The 16,214-nt window shown below is 40.2% G+C and overlaps 1 protein-coding gene across 1 annotated transcript in view; it reads left to right on the plus strand.

The window, feature by feature from the left end:
- The window catches only part of LOC143280560 (uncharacterized), an 84,755-nt gene that overhangs the window by 36,076 nt on the left and 32,465 nt on the right, over positions 1 to 16,214 (plus strand). Inside the window, exon 6 of the mRNA XM_076585253.1 lies at positions 10,762 to 10,905. Within this exon, the coding sequence (XP_076441368.1) occupies positions 10,762 to 10,905 (144 nt within the window). The remainder of the gene's footprint in view (positions 1 to 10,761; positions 10,906 to 16,214) is intronic.

Genomic DNA, 16,214 nt, shown 5'->3' on the forward strand with positions numbered 1-16,214 from the left:
GTCAGCAAGTACCCACAGCTTGATACCAAACTTCACAGATTTGTCCCTCATGTATTGTTTGAAGCCTTAATGGCCCTTGAATGGCACCATCGTTTCATCGACTGTCACATTTTTGTAAGGAACAAACTCATTTCTGAAACTGTCCCTGACTTTGTCCAGAATGAAATGAAGTTTGTGGAGTTTGTCACTTTGATGAACAGGTGAGGTATGATCCACAAAATACACGTATCTCCGAATCTGAAAGAATCGGTCACGACTCATCACACTGCCAAACGGAGTACGGAGAAGAAAGTTTTTTGCACTTGTGCTCCAGTAGTGTGTGTCTCTGTCAAGTCACATAATGTCTTTCATAATCAGCAGTCCGTAATATACCTTGATTTCTTCCAGTGTAATGGGTTTCCGCTCACCTTTGTTTTTTTCTGGTTCCTCAGTCCATTTCTTTGTGGCATTGTTGTTCATGAAGTTGACTATAGAATGAAACACTTCATTGGAATAAAACAGCTGAAAGTAGTCCAGTGCCGTCATCGATGTATCCAGCACGCAAACAGGTCCTGATTGCTGATTGAATGATGTTCTGGTGCTAGGGTCGGATGCAACGTAATTACCGCTCACCCACTCAAGCCATGGCCGCGTGTAAAACAAAGGCAGGTTTTCATCATCCAGCTCCTCTCCACTTTCGTCACCCATGATTTGTGCTTCTATTGCAGCAGCTAACTGTGCTGTCTCCTCTTCATTTAGTTGCAACAGATCGAAATCATCATCTGGTAAAGCATTGTAAAATTCATCATCAGAAAACTGGCCTGAATCCGAATTTTCTACACCTTCCATCTTCCGTGTTCGTGTGTTCACTCAGAAATGCCACGTCTGCAGTTGCACACTGGCAGGAATGAAGCAGTGGCCACTTTCCCACGGCCCAGGGAGGGAGAGGGGGGTGTCTGGCATTCATTCCATTCATAAACACTGCCCCACAGGTGCCCCGGTCAAGGATAGATGATGTGCGCTGATGACGCGACTCGTGCGAAGTTCAAAATGCTTACCGTGAGAACCGATTTTCCGGGCGGCAGGAAGGAAAGGAGGAATTCTCTGCTGCACGGTTTACCAGCCTCCAGAAATGAAGGGTATGATTCTAGCAAACCGGAAAACCGTGCTGCTGGAATGAAAGAGGTAACCAGTTCAGTGCCAGAGAATTTTGTATATAAAAAAAAAAAGTGCTCTCCCCTTGCCAGGGAATTTTGAGGATTCGGGGTAATAAATCACAAAAAATTCTAGCACAACAGCTATGGGCGATACAGAAAGAAAGTAAACATTTTTGTGAAGGAAAATGAGTGTAGATTCTGCTTCTGGGCTTTTTTTTTTCCCAATTGGGTTGATTGTAGATAACTTTTCAGGCATGTAAAGTCAAGATAGTAATTTTTGTGCAACAGAAAAGTCTTATTTCCACCTCAACATAATGAAATCCATAAAGAAAAGAAACAAAATACAGCTAGAGATAGCATGCCTATTGTCAGATTATACCTGTAGAAGAAATTAAAACAGGCTTTAAGTTTATAAAACCAAATCACAGCTCGTGCAGACATGCAAGTAAATCACTGTACCAACAATGACAACGGTGGGTATAGTCAACGCAAAGTGTCAATCACAGTCTCAGAAACCGAGCTGGCAAGCTTTTTGACAGCTAAGAGCCTTTGCAAGTGAGAGGGTGAAGTTCTTTGATGACATTCACTACTTTCAAGTTGCACGCAGGCCGATTAAAGAGTCTGCTGTGCATCTGGCTTGCCACCTCTTCAAACAAGTCATCCATCTGATTAGCGAAAAAAAAGCATTAAAAACAAAAAGCACGTGTTTCACATCCAGTGCAGGTTCAACCCTGTGTTTCGTGAAAATCGTGGAGCATTGGTGGTTGTCGATCTGCATTGAAATGTAAGCACACTCTTCCCAAAAGCCACGCCCCCTTGATAACCTCTGGCTGGCATTCGACCTATCATCTTAATCACTCCTCTCCTCCTCCTCCCCTTCATCCAACACTCGCTGCACAATTCTGTCAGTCATAGCCACTTGCTTAAAAACGCTGTCTGATTTGATGGACAGTCTGAATTACCATCAAATGGGCTGTCAGTTTCATCACTGTCGTTTTCAGTCACCTTCATTTTCAAACCAATCATTGGACAAGAGAGATCCTTTTCCATCACAAAAGCTGTTCATAATCACAAGTAGAGCTCTTGGAATTATGTAAATCTGCTGATTGTGAATGTTTGCTTTCCTGGACACAGTTTTCCATGCCTTTTTTTTTGCACATGATGCAACCCTCTTTTCCATGCTCGTATCAGTCAGTTAGCAAATTATTATCGAGTAGAAAGGGGTCTACTACTTGGAAAATGTTCATTTAGATGGTGTTTTTTCTTATCCAGACATATCAAACTAACTGTTCAAAGTCTGTTTATGTGAATTGAACCAGACTCCAATGAAGGAAAATAACAAAAAAAACATGTAGGACGTCAGTGGATGTCCTATAGGCACTATGGCAACACTTTTTGTAGGATGTCAGCTGACGCCTTATAGGCACTCTACAGGTTAACTCACTCGCTGCCATTGTCCGCATATGCGGATGTCGTCGGACAAAGCGTTGGATGCCGATGTCCGCATATGCGGATTTTGATTTTGAAAAGTCGCGCTGTTGGAGTGACATGTCGGATACGAAAATCAAAAGCAGAACTGATTCTTAAGTTGGAGTGACGTGTCGGATACGAAAATCAAAAGCAGAACTGATTCTTAAGTTATCTCCGGCCAACTTTTCATTCACACACACTGCGTGTGTGAAGTGACACGCTCGTTAGCAGACGACAACGAAGCATACCCTCAGTCAGCTCTGCAAGTTGTTTGACAAGATGGCGTCGCGTCGAAGTGTTCGACACGGTAGGAGAGCTCAAACGCAACACAGCGTTGAAGCTACTTTGGAATGATCGAAACTGAAGGCTCCGATGTTGAAGGAGATAATGTTGATTCGTCAGACAGTGATTTTGAACCATATCCTGATGAACTAGAAATAGATTCAGCCGCTGAAGAGGGTGTTTACAGTGCAGAGGAAAGCGAGTCCTGAACATGTGCCAGCTGACCGACACTGACAACGAAATCACTGAGGAAACGGATGACTTTGCTGGTGTTTTTACCAGTGACTGGGCTGAAAATGGTGAGTGTGTATGTATTATATATATATATGTGCGTGTGTGTGTGTGTGTGTGTGTGTGAGAGAGAGAAAGAAAACAGTGTCACATGCTCAGATGTACAACTCTGTGTGTGTATGTGTGTGTGTGTGTGTGATTGCATGCATATGTTTACTTATTTTCTGTTTTACAATAACATGGAGTTTATTTGTAGAACAAGGTGCTATAGAAATGACAGTAATAGTACTAATACTGATGATACTGTCATTATTGTTTGTAATATTGTAAAAAAAAAAAAAATCTAAGGTGGTTTTCTTTGACTACATGTAAAACAAACTTACCACATTTATGCTTCCATTCACTTAAATATTTAGAATAAACAAGGGAATAAGCAAACAAATAATTTAAACAACAATAAGAAGAAAGAGTCAGACCTGCATGATCATTTGTGTGTGTGTATGGTTGCAGGTCATGTTGCTGTGCTGAAGTGGCAGGACAAAAAGCCAGTTCACATGCTGACAACAGTCATGCTGCCAACTACCATGGTCAGTGTGACAACACGACACCATCCTGAAAGACAGAAGCCAGCAGTACAAGACTACATCACCAACATGGCTGGAGTGGATATGAGTGACCAGCTACTGCAAGTGCAAGGTCTGTGAAGACCTGTTCAAGCGCCACAACACACCAAGACACCAAACTGCCAACTGGTGTCCAGAATGTGGAGTTCCACTGTGTGTGAAGCTGTGCCCAGGACTCAACATCATCTGCCATGAGCTTTTTCACTCCAGACAAGACTATTGTCAGTGATAATACATCAGGTTTTTGTGTACAGTGAACTCCTTTTTTTATGTAGAGACAATAATTTTTGTGTGTGCGTGAATTTCAACTTTCTCCACCATCTGTTCATACTTCATTGCATGTACTAGGTCTTCATTTCCTCAAATAGTGTTAGGATGTGATGTGGAACATTTGTAAGCTGTTCAAGGACACTTGGTATACCTTTCTGACGGGTGCAAAAATGCTACAAAATACACAAAAAATGGATACCATGATCAACAACAAGATGGTGAGTAAATAATTTAATTTTTTGCACAAATATGTAACAACATTCACTGAATACACATACTAAATTTCAATTGTCTGGGTATTTATTTGTTTTTTTGAGAATTTTTTTTCCCATCCTATACAAACCCTGGGTTTTTTGGGATTTGCAAGGGGAAAAACTCTTGGCGTGGAGTGAGTTAACTCATTCTGTACTGCCCAGTGACTTCTTTAATTATATTCTCTGTACTGGCTGTTTGTATCTAGGTTACAAGAAAAAATCTAAATAAGAATGCAAGCACATACAGCTGTGAAATTTTGTGGTAATATAAATTATAGAATGGACTAACACATGGCAAAATTTCAAAGCACTCACTTTATTATCGACTGATTTGTCATATTTTGAAAATAATCACAACTGACATAAAGCTAGTGAGTTTTTATCTTATAATAGAAATTTGACAAATGTGCTCTTTTTTAGTTCCATAGACACTTCCTAATTGTTGCAATGGAATGGGCAAATATATATGCATAGTGCATATCCACTATAGAATCAATGTCCATTTTTCTTGGACACATACAAACTTATAATGTATACATACACACTCACTCACAAGCATATGCTTTACTGGCTGTTAGCATAAAGTACTGAAAATAGGAAAAAAAATAGAATAGAAGTCTTGGTGCCAGTCTTGCATAAGAAACTCCAGAAACTGTTCCTCATTCAAGTCTTGGCTTAAGCAACATGACCAACAGGTTTGTCTACTGCTGAGTCACTGTCTCTGAGACTATGTATCTCACTGCCAACACTTTTGCCACTTTCATCCTTGCTAATACCATCGAGGGACCACTCATTAGTGTCTTAAGATTCATCATCATCATCATCAACACTGGAACCGGCAGTTGTGACAGCTTCTATCACTTCCTGAAGGGAAACATGCCAAGTTTGTAATCGGTTTCGAGCGTCAGTACTTGCTGAAGTTAAGGAAGATGCCATCTTGTCGAGCGACCAAGAAGGCAGAGCTGGTGACTGTATGCTCGCATATATTGTACTCAAACAATGGCATTCTTAGTCACACTGAAAGTACAGGTGCACTTTTGGATGACTGAGAACAGAGTTTCGCTGCTTAATTTCACACAAGACCTTAACCCATGAACTGCTAATTTTTAAACTTGAGATATGCTTTAGTGCACCACAGTAATGTAGCATTTTGTGCATCAGGTAAACTACAGAGTACCTTAGCATAACTACATTCCTCCATGTGTTGTAATTATGGCTAGCTCTATGGCCAAAATTTATTAATCTTGTTATTAGATTTTTGTGGAATATGAATATACCATTAATGTTTTGAATGGTCTTGAACATTGAAATCAGCCAAGTGCTCAGATTGGAACTTGATCTTGTTGGTAAGCTAACTTTAACCCGTTCAGTGACAATTTGGCACTCCTCCTACAGCATTCAGGGGTTTCCTGCTGCAGTGCTTGCAGTAGCTCAGTGGCACTGGATGCCCTCTTATATCTATTGAGGAAAAACTGCACTGCCCTTCATTGTACTTTTAATTCTTTCTGTGCAGTGGGGTCCCATGCAGTGTTTGCATATTTAAGGGTAGGTTGCATTGAAGACTTGTACTGTCTTGATTTTATTTGTCACTTCCCCAGGTTTCTTTGCAGAAAAGCCAAGTGTCCTTTTTGCTTACTATACTGTCAATATGTTTGGTGAAGCGGAGATTTGACTGGAGTGTGATGCCTAGATATTTGGTGGATGTCACAGGTTCTATTTGGTGACCATGCAGGTGGTTCTGATGAGAGCTGCTGTCCTATCTTGTGGTGCACATCAGGACACTGCACTTTTCAGGATGGAAATGCATCTCCCTTTCTTCCTCCCAGGCCTCTTGTCTCTAGAGGTCGGCTTGCAGGGTGTCATGGTTACTGAGGGCAGTGATTGGTCTGTAAAGGACTGTATCATCTGCAAAGAGGCAGGCGGGAAATGGTGGCATTTCTGATGCCATAGTGATTGAGTGTGTCAAATGCTTTGGCAAAGTCCATCACCATGATACCATTTTGGCTATCCTCTCAGAGTTGGCAGTAAGCTCATCCAGAAACTCTCAAGAAGCTGAGTCTCGCAGGAGCTGTGTTGACAAAATCCATGTTGTTCCTTCCCAGAATATGTATTGATATAGTTCTCTTCCAGTTCAGTCATGAGCTGGCTCATATGATGTGTTCTAGCAGCTTGCAGGGTACACTGGTCAGAGATACTGGGCTGTAGTTTGCTGGATTGTAGGGTTCACCTTTCTTGCAGATGGGCTTGACAATTGCCACTCTCCAGTTATCTGGGACCTGGCCTGAGTCAAGGGATAGCTGGTAGATCCGTGTCAGGATGGGGGCCACTTCCAGGGTGCATTCCCTGAGGACCCTTAGTGGCATGCCATCTCGGCCAGTGGTCTTGCTTACATTGAGTCCAGCAAGGAGCTTGTGCACATCAGTTTCAGTGATGATGTAATCCATGATTTGGCTATCATCCCTGCTGCCCTGCATTGTGCACTTATTGAGGAACTGCTCTGCAGCCTGGTTTTCTGGTTTACAGGAATCTTACTCTTCATTCCTGGAGCCCAGAAAACCTTGCAGCTGATAATTCCACCTTTCCTTCCTAAGGCATGGAAAATTGGTTCTCGCGGTAAGCGCTTTGAACTTCACGCGAGTCACGTCATCAATGCACGTCATCTATCCTTGACAGGGTCACTATCAGGGCAGTGTTTTTGAGTGAAATGAATGCCAGACATCCCCCTCTTTTCTCCCTGGGCCATGGGAAAATGGCTGCTGCTACATTCTTGCTGATGTGCTATGTAGACACACATGCAGAGAAAATGGAATGTGTAGAACATTCCGATTCTGACCAGTTTTCTGATGAGGTTTACCACACTTTATCAGATGATAATTTCGATCTGTTTCAGCTGAATGTAGATATTTCAATTAACTGCAGCTACAGAAATACAAACAGAGCAGGTGATGACAAGTTTAAAAAAGTGCAAGTGTGAAAATTGTGTGTATTTGCACAGTAACTAGCATGACTGCTTCAACTAGTTCAAGGTATATCACACATGTGTCACCTTTGTGTGACACATGATATAATGACAGTGAGTGTGACACAGACATGTATATAAAGAGAAAGTTTTGTTTGTGAATAGTTTATGTTCAAGAACTATGTAAATAATGTTCTAAATCTGGCTCAGTGCTGTATTGAAATGCATATATTCTCTTAAACAAACTTCAAATCACTCATATGGTAAGGACAATAACAATGACAGTTGTCAACATGACTGGGGTTTTTTATGGAAATGACCAGTAGTGTGGCACTGAGATACATGTGAAGCATTACTCAGTGAATACCTGCATGATGTGCATACTCTGCAAGCAAAATACTGTCCTGCATGTGGTACATACTTGTGTGCATTGTGTTTAACCCCAAACACCTGTTTTACACCTGAGTGTCACCAGAGATATCATCTTAATGTATCAACAGGGTCACAGACAACTTCACACATCAGTTCTATACACAACAGTATATTTATATGACAACCCTAGTGTACTGTAATGAGCCACATTGCCGTAAGTCTCCGAAATAAGTACCCTGTTTTGTACTTTTTCTCTTCTCTAAATCCAGGAATGAAGGGAACATGTGCATCATAGGGATCTGGGAACAAGGGGAAATAATGGTCAAAGAAAAGTAGGGAGGCAAGAGTTAATGTGGGTCTAGAAGCATTCGGTACAGGGTCGTGTGTCTTCTTCCATGTTCTGTTGCGAGAAGAGGCTCCCTACGTAATTCCAGTAAGCAAGCCGGAGTTTCTTTTGGATCTCTCTCTCCAGGGCCTTTACTTGTCCTTGATACTGGACCTGGTGTCTTCTCTGGTGTTTTATTACCTGGAGAAGTTAGTGTGCTTTTAGTGTGCAGGGCTGGGTTTCTTGCATTCTGGGTCTTAATGTCCCTTGTTTCTTCATTTTTTTTCTGTGGTCTCTTTTCCTACAGAGACGCCACAGTTCAGGTGTAAATCAGGGGCATGAAGCCTTTTGTCTTGTGTTCCATACTTGCATGCAGCAAGATCTTGAAAAGCTGCCACATCTTCTCCAGGTGGGTTCTGTCATCCATGGTATCAATATCATGTTGAAGGCTGTGGGTTTCTTCTTTCAGTCAATCACAGTTAGCCTTGTTGTATGAGGGGATCTGTCTTTTATGGGTTGTTTTCATGGTCACACGATTAAGGAACTTGCAGTAGACTATCGCATGGTCAGACCGGCGGGGGGCCATTTCCAAGCAAGGGATCAAATCTGGTCTGTTTGTTAGGATGAGGTCTAGTGTGTTCTGCCCTCGAGTAGTTTCATGGACCATCTGTTCAAGACCAAGGTCATCCAGCAGATCAAGGAAAGACTGGTGGTGTCCAGGGCACTGACTTTGGTTTAACCCTTTCACTGTCAGGGAAATAAGATTTAAGTGAAATCTATTTGCCAGGTTTTTTTTCCCCCCAAAACGGGTAAAATTTTTCAAAAACTTCTGTGCTCTTTGTTATTGGAGAAAGACCAAAAAAAGTATATATTTTCTGAAAGGTAAATGAATAAAAAATAAAAAACACCTGATTTTTTTCCGATTATATATATTTTCAGTGAAATGCTGTTGTTTTGAAATCAGTGTTTTGTTTTTTGTCACATTTTCAACTTGTTCATTACAAACATTAGGTAATTTGCACTAAAATATATTTTCTGGACAAATGCATAATACCTGCACACACAAATTATACTAGAGCAACCACAATACAAAAAGAGAGATACACAATGCATTGTGACTACTCCAAGTGATAACATGGATGTAATACCACGCACCCTCAGTCTCCATCCCCCCTCCTCTTCATCCCTCTCACTGTCACTTTATCCAGTTCTCATCAGACGCCATTGGCTGAGTGCCAAGAAAATCGCTCACACTGTGTCCTGCTAATAATTCAGTCACTTTCTGTCGTCTGCTACATCCGTATAGCCGGCATCACTCACTGATAGTATTATCTTGGCTGGTCTCTTCATTGCTTCCTTTATTTTCTATCAAATCGTCCGATAAAAGTTTCATCACTGTCTTCTCCTTCGAATTTACACTTCAATTCTTACTGAGCATCAGCTGAAGAAAGCAGTCTTGAGCACAGTGTCTGACATTTTGTGGAGTGAGCGAGGAGAGGAGCCAGGCAAGCACTGCGGCAGTAACCCAGCCAAATCGTTCAAATAAAGGACTGCCTCAAGCCGTAATGTGGTTTCAAGCTATGAATAGAATATAGAAAGATTCCCCAAGCTAAAGCTTCCAGTATTTTTGTCAATGAACTCAATGCAAACCAGGAAAAAGTAAGATTATTTCAGTGACAAGTTATCTCATCATTGTGGCAGCGAAGCGTACATGCTTGCGCTGACAAGTTATCTCGTCATATAGGCAGCCTAGGCGTTAATGGTAACTGTCTCTGGGTCAGAAATCCAGTCAAAACCAGGTAAACTGAGATAGCCAGCAACCAGAATCTGGGCATTCTCAATAGCAGCTGCCCTCTTTAAGCTTATTTCAAAATTGTTGAGACGTGCCTTATCGCTGATGTCGGGGCAATACTCGCAGCATATAGAGCAATCTGTTGCCATGTGTCAGCACCTTCACCCTAGCTCTAGACCAAAGTGCACTGCAGCTCCTCTCTTGTGGCCATAAGGTCTCTGCCACCTCCTCTGTCCTTGCGAAAAGCCCTGTACAGGGAAGGCAGAAATTCTAAGTCCTTAATATCTGGACGGAGCCAGGTTTCTGTCCCAAAGACGATGTCGGGTTTCATGCTGTTGAAGAGGTTTTCAACCTCTGCTCCTTTACGGATGTCAGGTTTGATGCTGTTGAAGAGGCTTTCAACCTATGCCCCTTTTCCACTGACAGACTGGAATTTGACACTAAGCAGGCAGAGAGAACTTGACTGCTGCTTATTCTGTGGGTTTGCTGTCGCAGGTGTTGAGCAGTGGAGAGGCTTAACTTAATCTGCATGTTGCTAAATTCATGAATAAGATTTTACTTTTATATTTCAAATACTTTTATTGGTTGTCTTTCTTGAAATGGTTTTGTAGACTTTTTGATTTAGATTGTCATTAAATAGTTGAAACATGTCTGTGTGAAAGTTACTAATAGAGTATAAAATGAAAAAAAAAAATTGTGTTGAAGAAAAGCATTTGTAGACATCATGTTTGCTCACATTAGAATTGTATTTTGTGTTCAGTGCATATGGTAAATAAACAATCTGTATAAAAAGAAAGACTAAAATATAAAGTTTGATTTTTCACCATGCTTGTCTCAAAAATTAAGACACCAAATTAGATTCAGGGCCAAATATATTATGACTCGCTAGATGAAAGTATGCTTGGTAAATAAATGAAAGTTTTTTTGGTTTTTTGGGGGGTTTTTGTTTGTTTTTTCTTTTGGTGAGGCTATGCCTTCTGAATAAAGTAGGTTCCTGAGTTATTTTGTTGATTACAATGTGTGTTTGATTGACAATATGTACAACAGGAAGCACGTCTGGCAAGGGAAGCAGAGGAACCAGGAGCTTACCGGTGTCGGATCTTTGAGCCTGTTGGTTTCATATTTGTTTCTAATATCTGTACTCCACCACGAGCCCAGCTAATAAGGTTGCTGCAGTTGTGTGGTGCAAAGGTAAGAAATTCGTAATTACATCTGTTGTTCAGAGACTGGCACTTTGGTAACTGACTTGACATGTTAGAATGGGCAGATTTTCTGGGTTTTGGTCTTCTATAGACTAACTTAATGTACTTTTCTTACTTATTCATTGATCTAGTGGCTTTCCATGTTAATGTGTGATAAGTCTTATGTCTGCGTTCCATTAGTGTCCGGTTTTTCAGTCATTTAGATTAATAATAAGCATTTAATTGAGTAATTTTTGACTCACTTGTGTGAACAAAGTGAGTCTATGTTGTAACCAGGTGTTTGGTTGTCTGTGTGTGTCTGTGTATCCGTGGTAAACTTTAACATTGCCATTTTCTCTGGAAATGCTGTGTCTGCCAATACCAAATTTGGCTTAAAGCTAAACATAGTAGGAAAAAATCTTCACACTCATACCAGTGATAGGTTGTATGTCTCCCGAATTAAACTGTATTTCTGAATCTTTAACAGTTTATTTTGTTGATGCTGGTTCTGGAGTCCGAAAACGCTGTACCCCTTTGCAGCTGCCAGAACGAAGTCAAAACAGTCAGACGTTGGAGAGAATTATTGTGAAAATAATATAGTGTTTTTGATAAAAAATAAAATCATCTAGGGTGGGGAAGTTTAGATGTTTTGGGTTCCATGTTACATAATTATGCCATAAGAAAAACATGTATATCATACTGTTCTTTTCACATCAAGACATGATGCTGGTTGATTTGCCATCATCTGCCTTCCATACTTACTAAATTAATTGTCTGGATAGTGCTCTGACAATTTTCATCCAAAGAAACCCACACATTAATAAGCAGAGCGTGAAGTATTTCTTGTGCATTGTGTAAAATGTCAACAAAATTGTACTTAAGAACTAACTGATCCCATGCTGCCGTAAATTCACCTTGGCAGTTGGTATGATACTAATTTCATTCTTTATGAAATGTCATGAACTGGAAAACATTCATAAAAGCAAATTTACGTTCTCATCGATTTATACATGAAACTTAAAATGTTTTATTTCCTTTTGACCCAAAAGAACTCACTTTCTGTATGGTATCTGTTATCTGCGGTAGTGTCCTATTCACAGAGGTATTGGTCAGCATCAGCGCAGCAGCAGTCAGTCACATGTACTGTACCGTGCTAAACGCGTTTTGGCGAGCCACACTCCGCACTTGCGTAATCTCCCAACCATCCTCTCGCCTTGCAACTCTTTGTAAGGCACTCTCTCACGGGCAGAAGCAATAAAACCACACAAATCTTGACATTAAAAATCAAAATCTGATTATGTTCCTGCTCCCCTACAGTGGTAAACTTTACATCAGTGTGGTCAATATGATTTATTCTATTTTGTCGTAAAAAGAACGGTTTTGTTGCACACATTTGGACCTAATGCAAATTTAATCTAAATTCCCTTGCCTAGGAGGGTGACCTACATGGATGGCTGTGACCATTCCCCTCGCCCCCCGACCCCCCAACCCCATCCCCACTCTTTCTCCCGGTTCCACCTCACCCTTCCACTTCCACTGGCAGAGCTGTCAAAATCACTGCCGTGCTATCCCCTCACCACCCTCCCTCCCCTCCTGTACTTTGACCGTGATCTCTCTCTCTCTGTAGCTGTCTGTTTCACTCTCTTTCTCTCTGTCTCTCACCCTCTCACCTTTCACTCTCTCTCTCTCTCTCGCATGGGTCAATCAAAAGGGAAACAGCCATTTTGTAGAGTCATAACTTAAACGATGTCACCACAAACATGACCTGCAATTCCCTTCTCATTTTTTCACCCCTCTCACTCATGCTCCCCTTTCACTCACTTTCTCTTGCTGCCCTCCTCCAGACAGCACCTCCTATATATATATATATATATATATATATATATATATGCAGAAATGCTTCTCCCTGCTAGTATGAGGATAGGAAATTTAGATAAAAAATTTGCAAAAGTTCTAAACGTGAGCAACTAAACCGTTCTTTTTACGATAAGATAGATTAAATCATACTGATCACTCTGATATAAAGTTTACCACTGTCGCAGGGCAGGAACATAATTAGATTTTGATTGTTAATGTCAAGATTCTTGTGGTTTTATTGCTTCTGCCCGCGTAAGAGCGCCTTACAAAGAGTCGCAAGGCAAGCGCATGCTAAGGTTACGCAAGCGCGGTATATGGGTCACGAGGGGAAAGCATTTAGCGCAGTACAGTACATGTGACTGACTACTGCCGTACTGATGCTGATCTGTGAGCAGGAAACTGCAGCAGACAACAGATACTGTACGGAAAGCTAGTAAGATACCGTACAGAAAGTAAGAGAACTCTTTGGGGTCAAAAGGAAACAAACATTTAGAATTTTATTTATTTTATATTGAATTGGTAGAAGACGCAAACTTGCTTTTATGAATATTTTCCAGTTTCTTACCAGTCATGACATTTCATAAAGAATGAAACCCATATTATACCGACCGCAAAGGTGAATTTACGAAGGCAGCACAGGATCATATAGTTCGTAAGTACAATTTTGTTGACATTTTATGCAATGCACAACTTGGAAATACTTCATGCTCTGCTTATCAACGTGTAGAATATAAATAATTAAATATGTGTTAACCAGGTTTATTTGAATGAACATTGTCTGAGCACTGTCCAAACAATTGATTTGGAAAGTATGGAAGGCAGATGATGGCAAAATTGACCAACATCATGTCTTGATGTGAATAGATTGGTATGAAGTGCATATTTTTAGTTGGAAATGAACTGGTATTTGCAAATGTGACTCATGAACCCTGGCGCAGCAGATGTCAATCTAGCATGGGATAGGAATAATGATGATGATAATAATGATGATAAATCATATATTTTATTAATGATTATAAAAAAAACTTTGTTGTAATATGTGTAACATTGAATCCAAGTTACCCAAACTAACTTTCCCAATATAGATGATTGAATTACTGGATTTATGAGAATGCTAATAATGAATTTATCATGCAATTCTTAGCCCATGCAATGAAATCAAACAAAGTCTGCGCAGATTTATGTCATAAAACAAATTTATGTCATAAAACCTTATGACATATGTAACATGGAACCCAAAATACCTAAACTAACTTCCCCACTCTGGATGGTTTTATTTTTTCAGAAACATTGCAGGCACTCCATTTGCACATTGATTCTCTCGAATGTTTAGCTGTTTAAAGTACTACTGTTCATTTTATCATGAAATGGGAATAGTATGATCTATATCACATGACAAAAATTATCCTCTTTATCTGAAGAATTGTGATAAAAACACCAGATTTTTTGCATCTTTTTATTTGATCAGTCAACAGAAAACTGATTAGCTTTATCCTCACAGTGAACAAATCTGTAGGATTACAGAAAAACAAAATGTAATAAAAGTAAAACTATGAGAAAAAAAAACAACAAAATAACAACAACTGAGAATAAGAAACTTTATTATCTGCGTAAAGCAGAAGGGAAGAACATGTGTCCTGTGTCCGAACGTAACACTTGACTTCATCTCAAGCACTTCTAAACATGAAATGCTTCAGATTTGATTTTTTTTTTTAATTCACAATTAATGCATACTTGGGTTTTTCAGAACTTCTATGATGTAAAACATGGCTGTTCTGATCAAAGTCTGCAAAACGATAAGCACGTAAGGGATTGACGTGTTTTGGATACAACGATTTTTTTCATTCCATACTTCGTCTGTCACATGAACTGACAAACTGCATCATTTCGTGATAAAACTTCACCAGACAGCATAAGCCAGAATCAAGGTTATTAACCTCTTGACTGCACTGTTGACATACGGCGTATGTCATGAAATGTCGCTCACCAATGCTGCATTGATGTGTGCCGTACGTCATGTTGCAACGTTCTGTGTTTTGAGTCCCGCACTGCATTGACCTGCGCTGTACGTCATGTTACAACGTTCTGTGTTTTGAGTCCCACACTGCAGAAAAAAACAGTCTGCTGACCATTAAATTAGCTCCCCTGAGAGCTCTTTATCTCCTGAGTTCCATTAGCTAAAAATATTCACCTCATTTTCATATTTATGGCAAAAGTTTTGCAAGTTTGTATGAAGCTCAAGTTGTGTTTGCAAAGCCATGGCTGAATGCAGACAAACCCCAACACTTGCTGGAGTATTCAAAAAAATCCTTCACAATGCAAATAGTAGAGATGAAGATTATGGACTGAATGAGATAGAACTGCATGAAGTTGATGCCGAAGACGCTGATTTTGACATGCAGGGGGGTGGAAGGTGGGCAATATTGCTTAACGAAAATGAATAGACAAGCTCAGCTCATTCAAGATGCAGGTGGGTGTTTATGAGGTTTGTCAGTTTAGTATTTGCTTTCTGTTTGTTGTAACAATGAATATAACTGCATTGTGTGTGTTTTGAATGTGTTAGCTGTGGTAAGTAGCTTCGTCAGTCACTGATCAGTGTCTGTGTGTGAGAGAGAGAGTCACATGTGTACTGTGTGTGACTAACGCTGCACGAGGGGGCGTGGTTTGCTGGCTGGCTCATTGTTGATGACATTGTGTGTCGCTCGCCTAGAGCTTTCTGCGAATTCGTTCCCGAGGTTTGTTGTTGTTGTTGTGTGTGTGAGAGTGGGGGAGGGGCCGTTTTGGGGGGGGGGGGGGTTGGGGGGGGCGTGGGGGGAGGAGGAGATGTTTACAAAACTGAAATCAGAGAATGATATACAGAATTATATGCCTAAATTACTTTGTAAATGCAACACTTGTAGAAGTGTGTGCGTGTGTGTGTTGTCATTTTGTTTTGTATGAAAAAGAGAATGAAGGGGGTGTGACATACCATGAACCAGTTTCAGTGTGTGTGTGTTTGGGAGGGGGGGGGGTACATGTGTGTGTTTGTATTTCAGCTTATGAAAACAATCAGAAATAAAATGGTACCATTTCATAACCTTTTTATATGTAAAATAAAAAAAACAACAAACAAACAAGTATATGTTTACAAAACTGAAATCAGAGAATGATATACAGAATTATATGCCTAAATTACTTTGTAAATGTAACACTTGTAGAAGTGTGTGCGTGTGTGTGTTGTCATTTTGTTTTGTATGAAAAAGAGAATGAAGGGGGTGTGACATACCATGAACCAGTTTCAGTGTGTGTGTGTTTGGGAGGGGGGGGGTACATGTGTGTGTTTGTATTTCAGCTTATGAAAACAATCAGAAATAAAATGGTACCATTTCATAACCTTTTTATATGTAAAATAAAAAAACAACAAACAAACAAAAAAAACCCCAACAAACTTAGTCTTTTATGCAATGTTTCAGGTATGCAGCA

This window comes from Babylonia areolata, chromosome 3 (assembly GCF_041734735.1).
Source record: "Babylonia areolata isolate BAREFJ2019XMU chromosome 3, ASM4173473v1, whole genome shotgun sequence".
Classification (NCBI taxonomy): domain Eukaryota; kingdom Metazoa; phylum Mollusca; class Gastropoda; order Neogastropoda; family Buccinidae; genus Babylonia; species Babylonia areolata.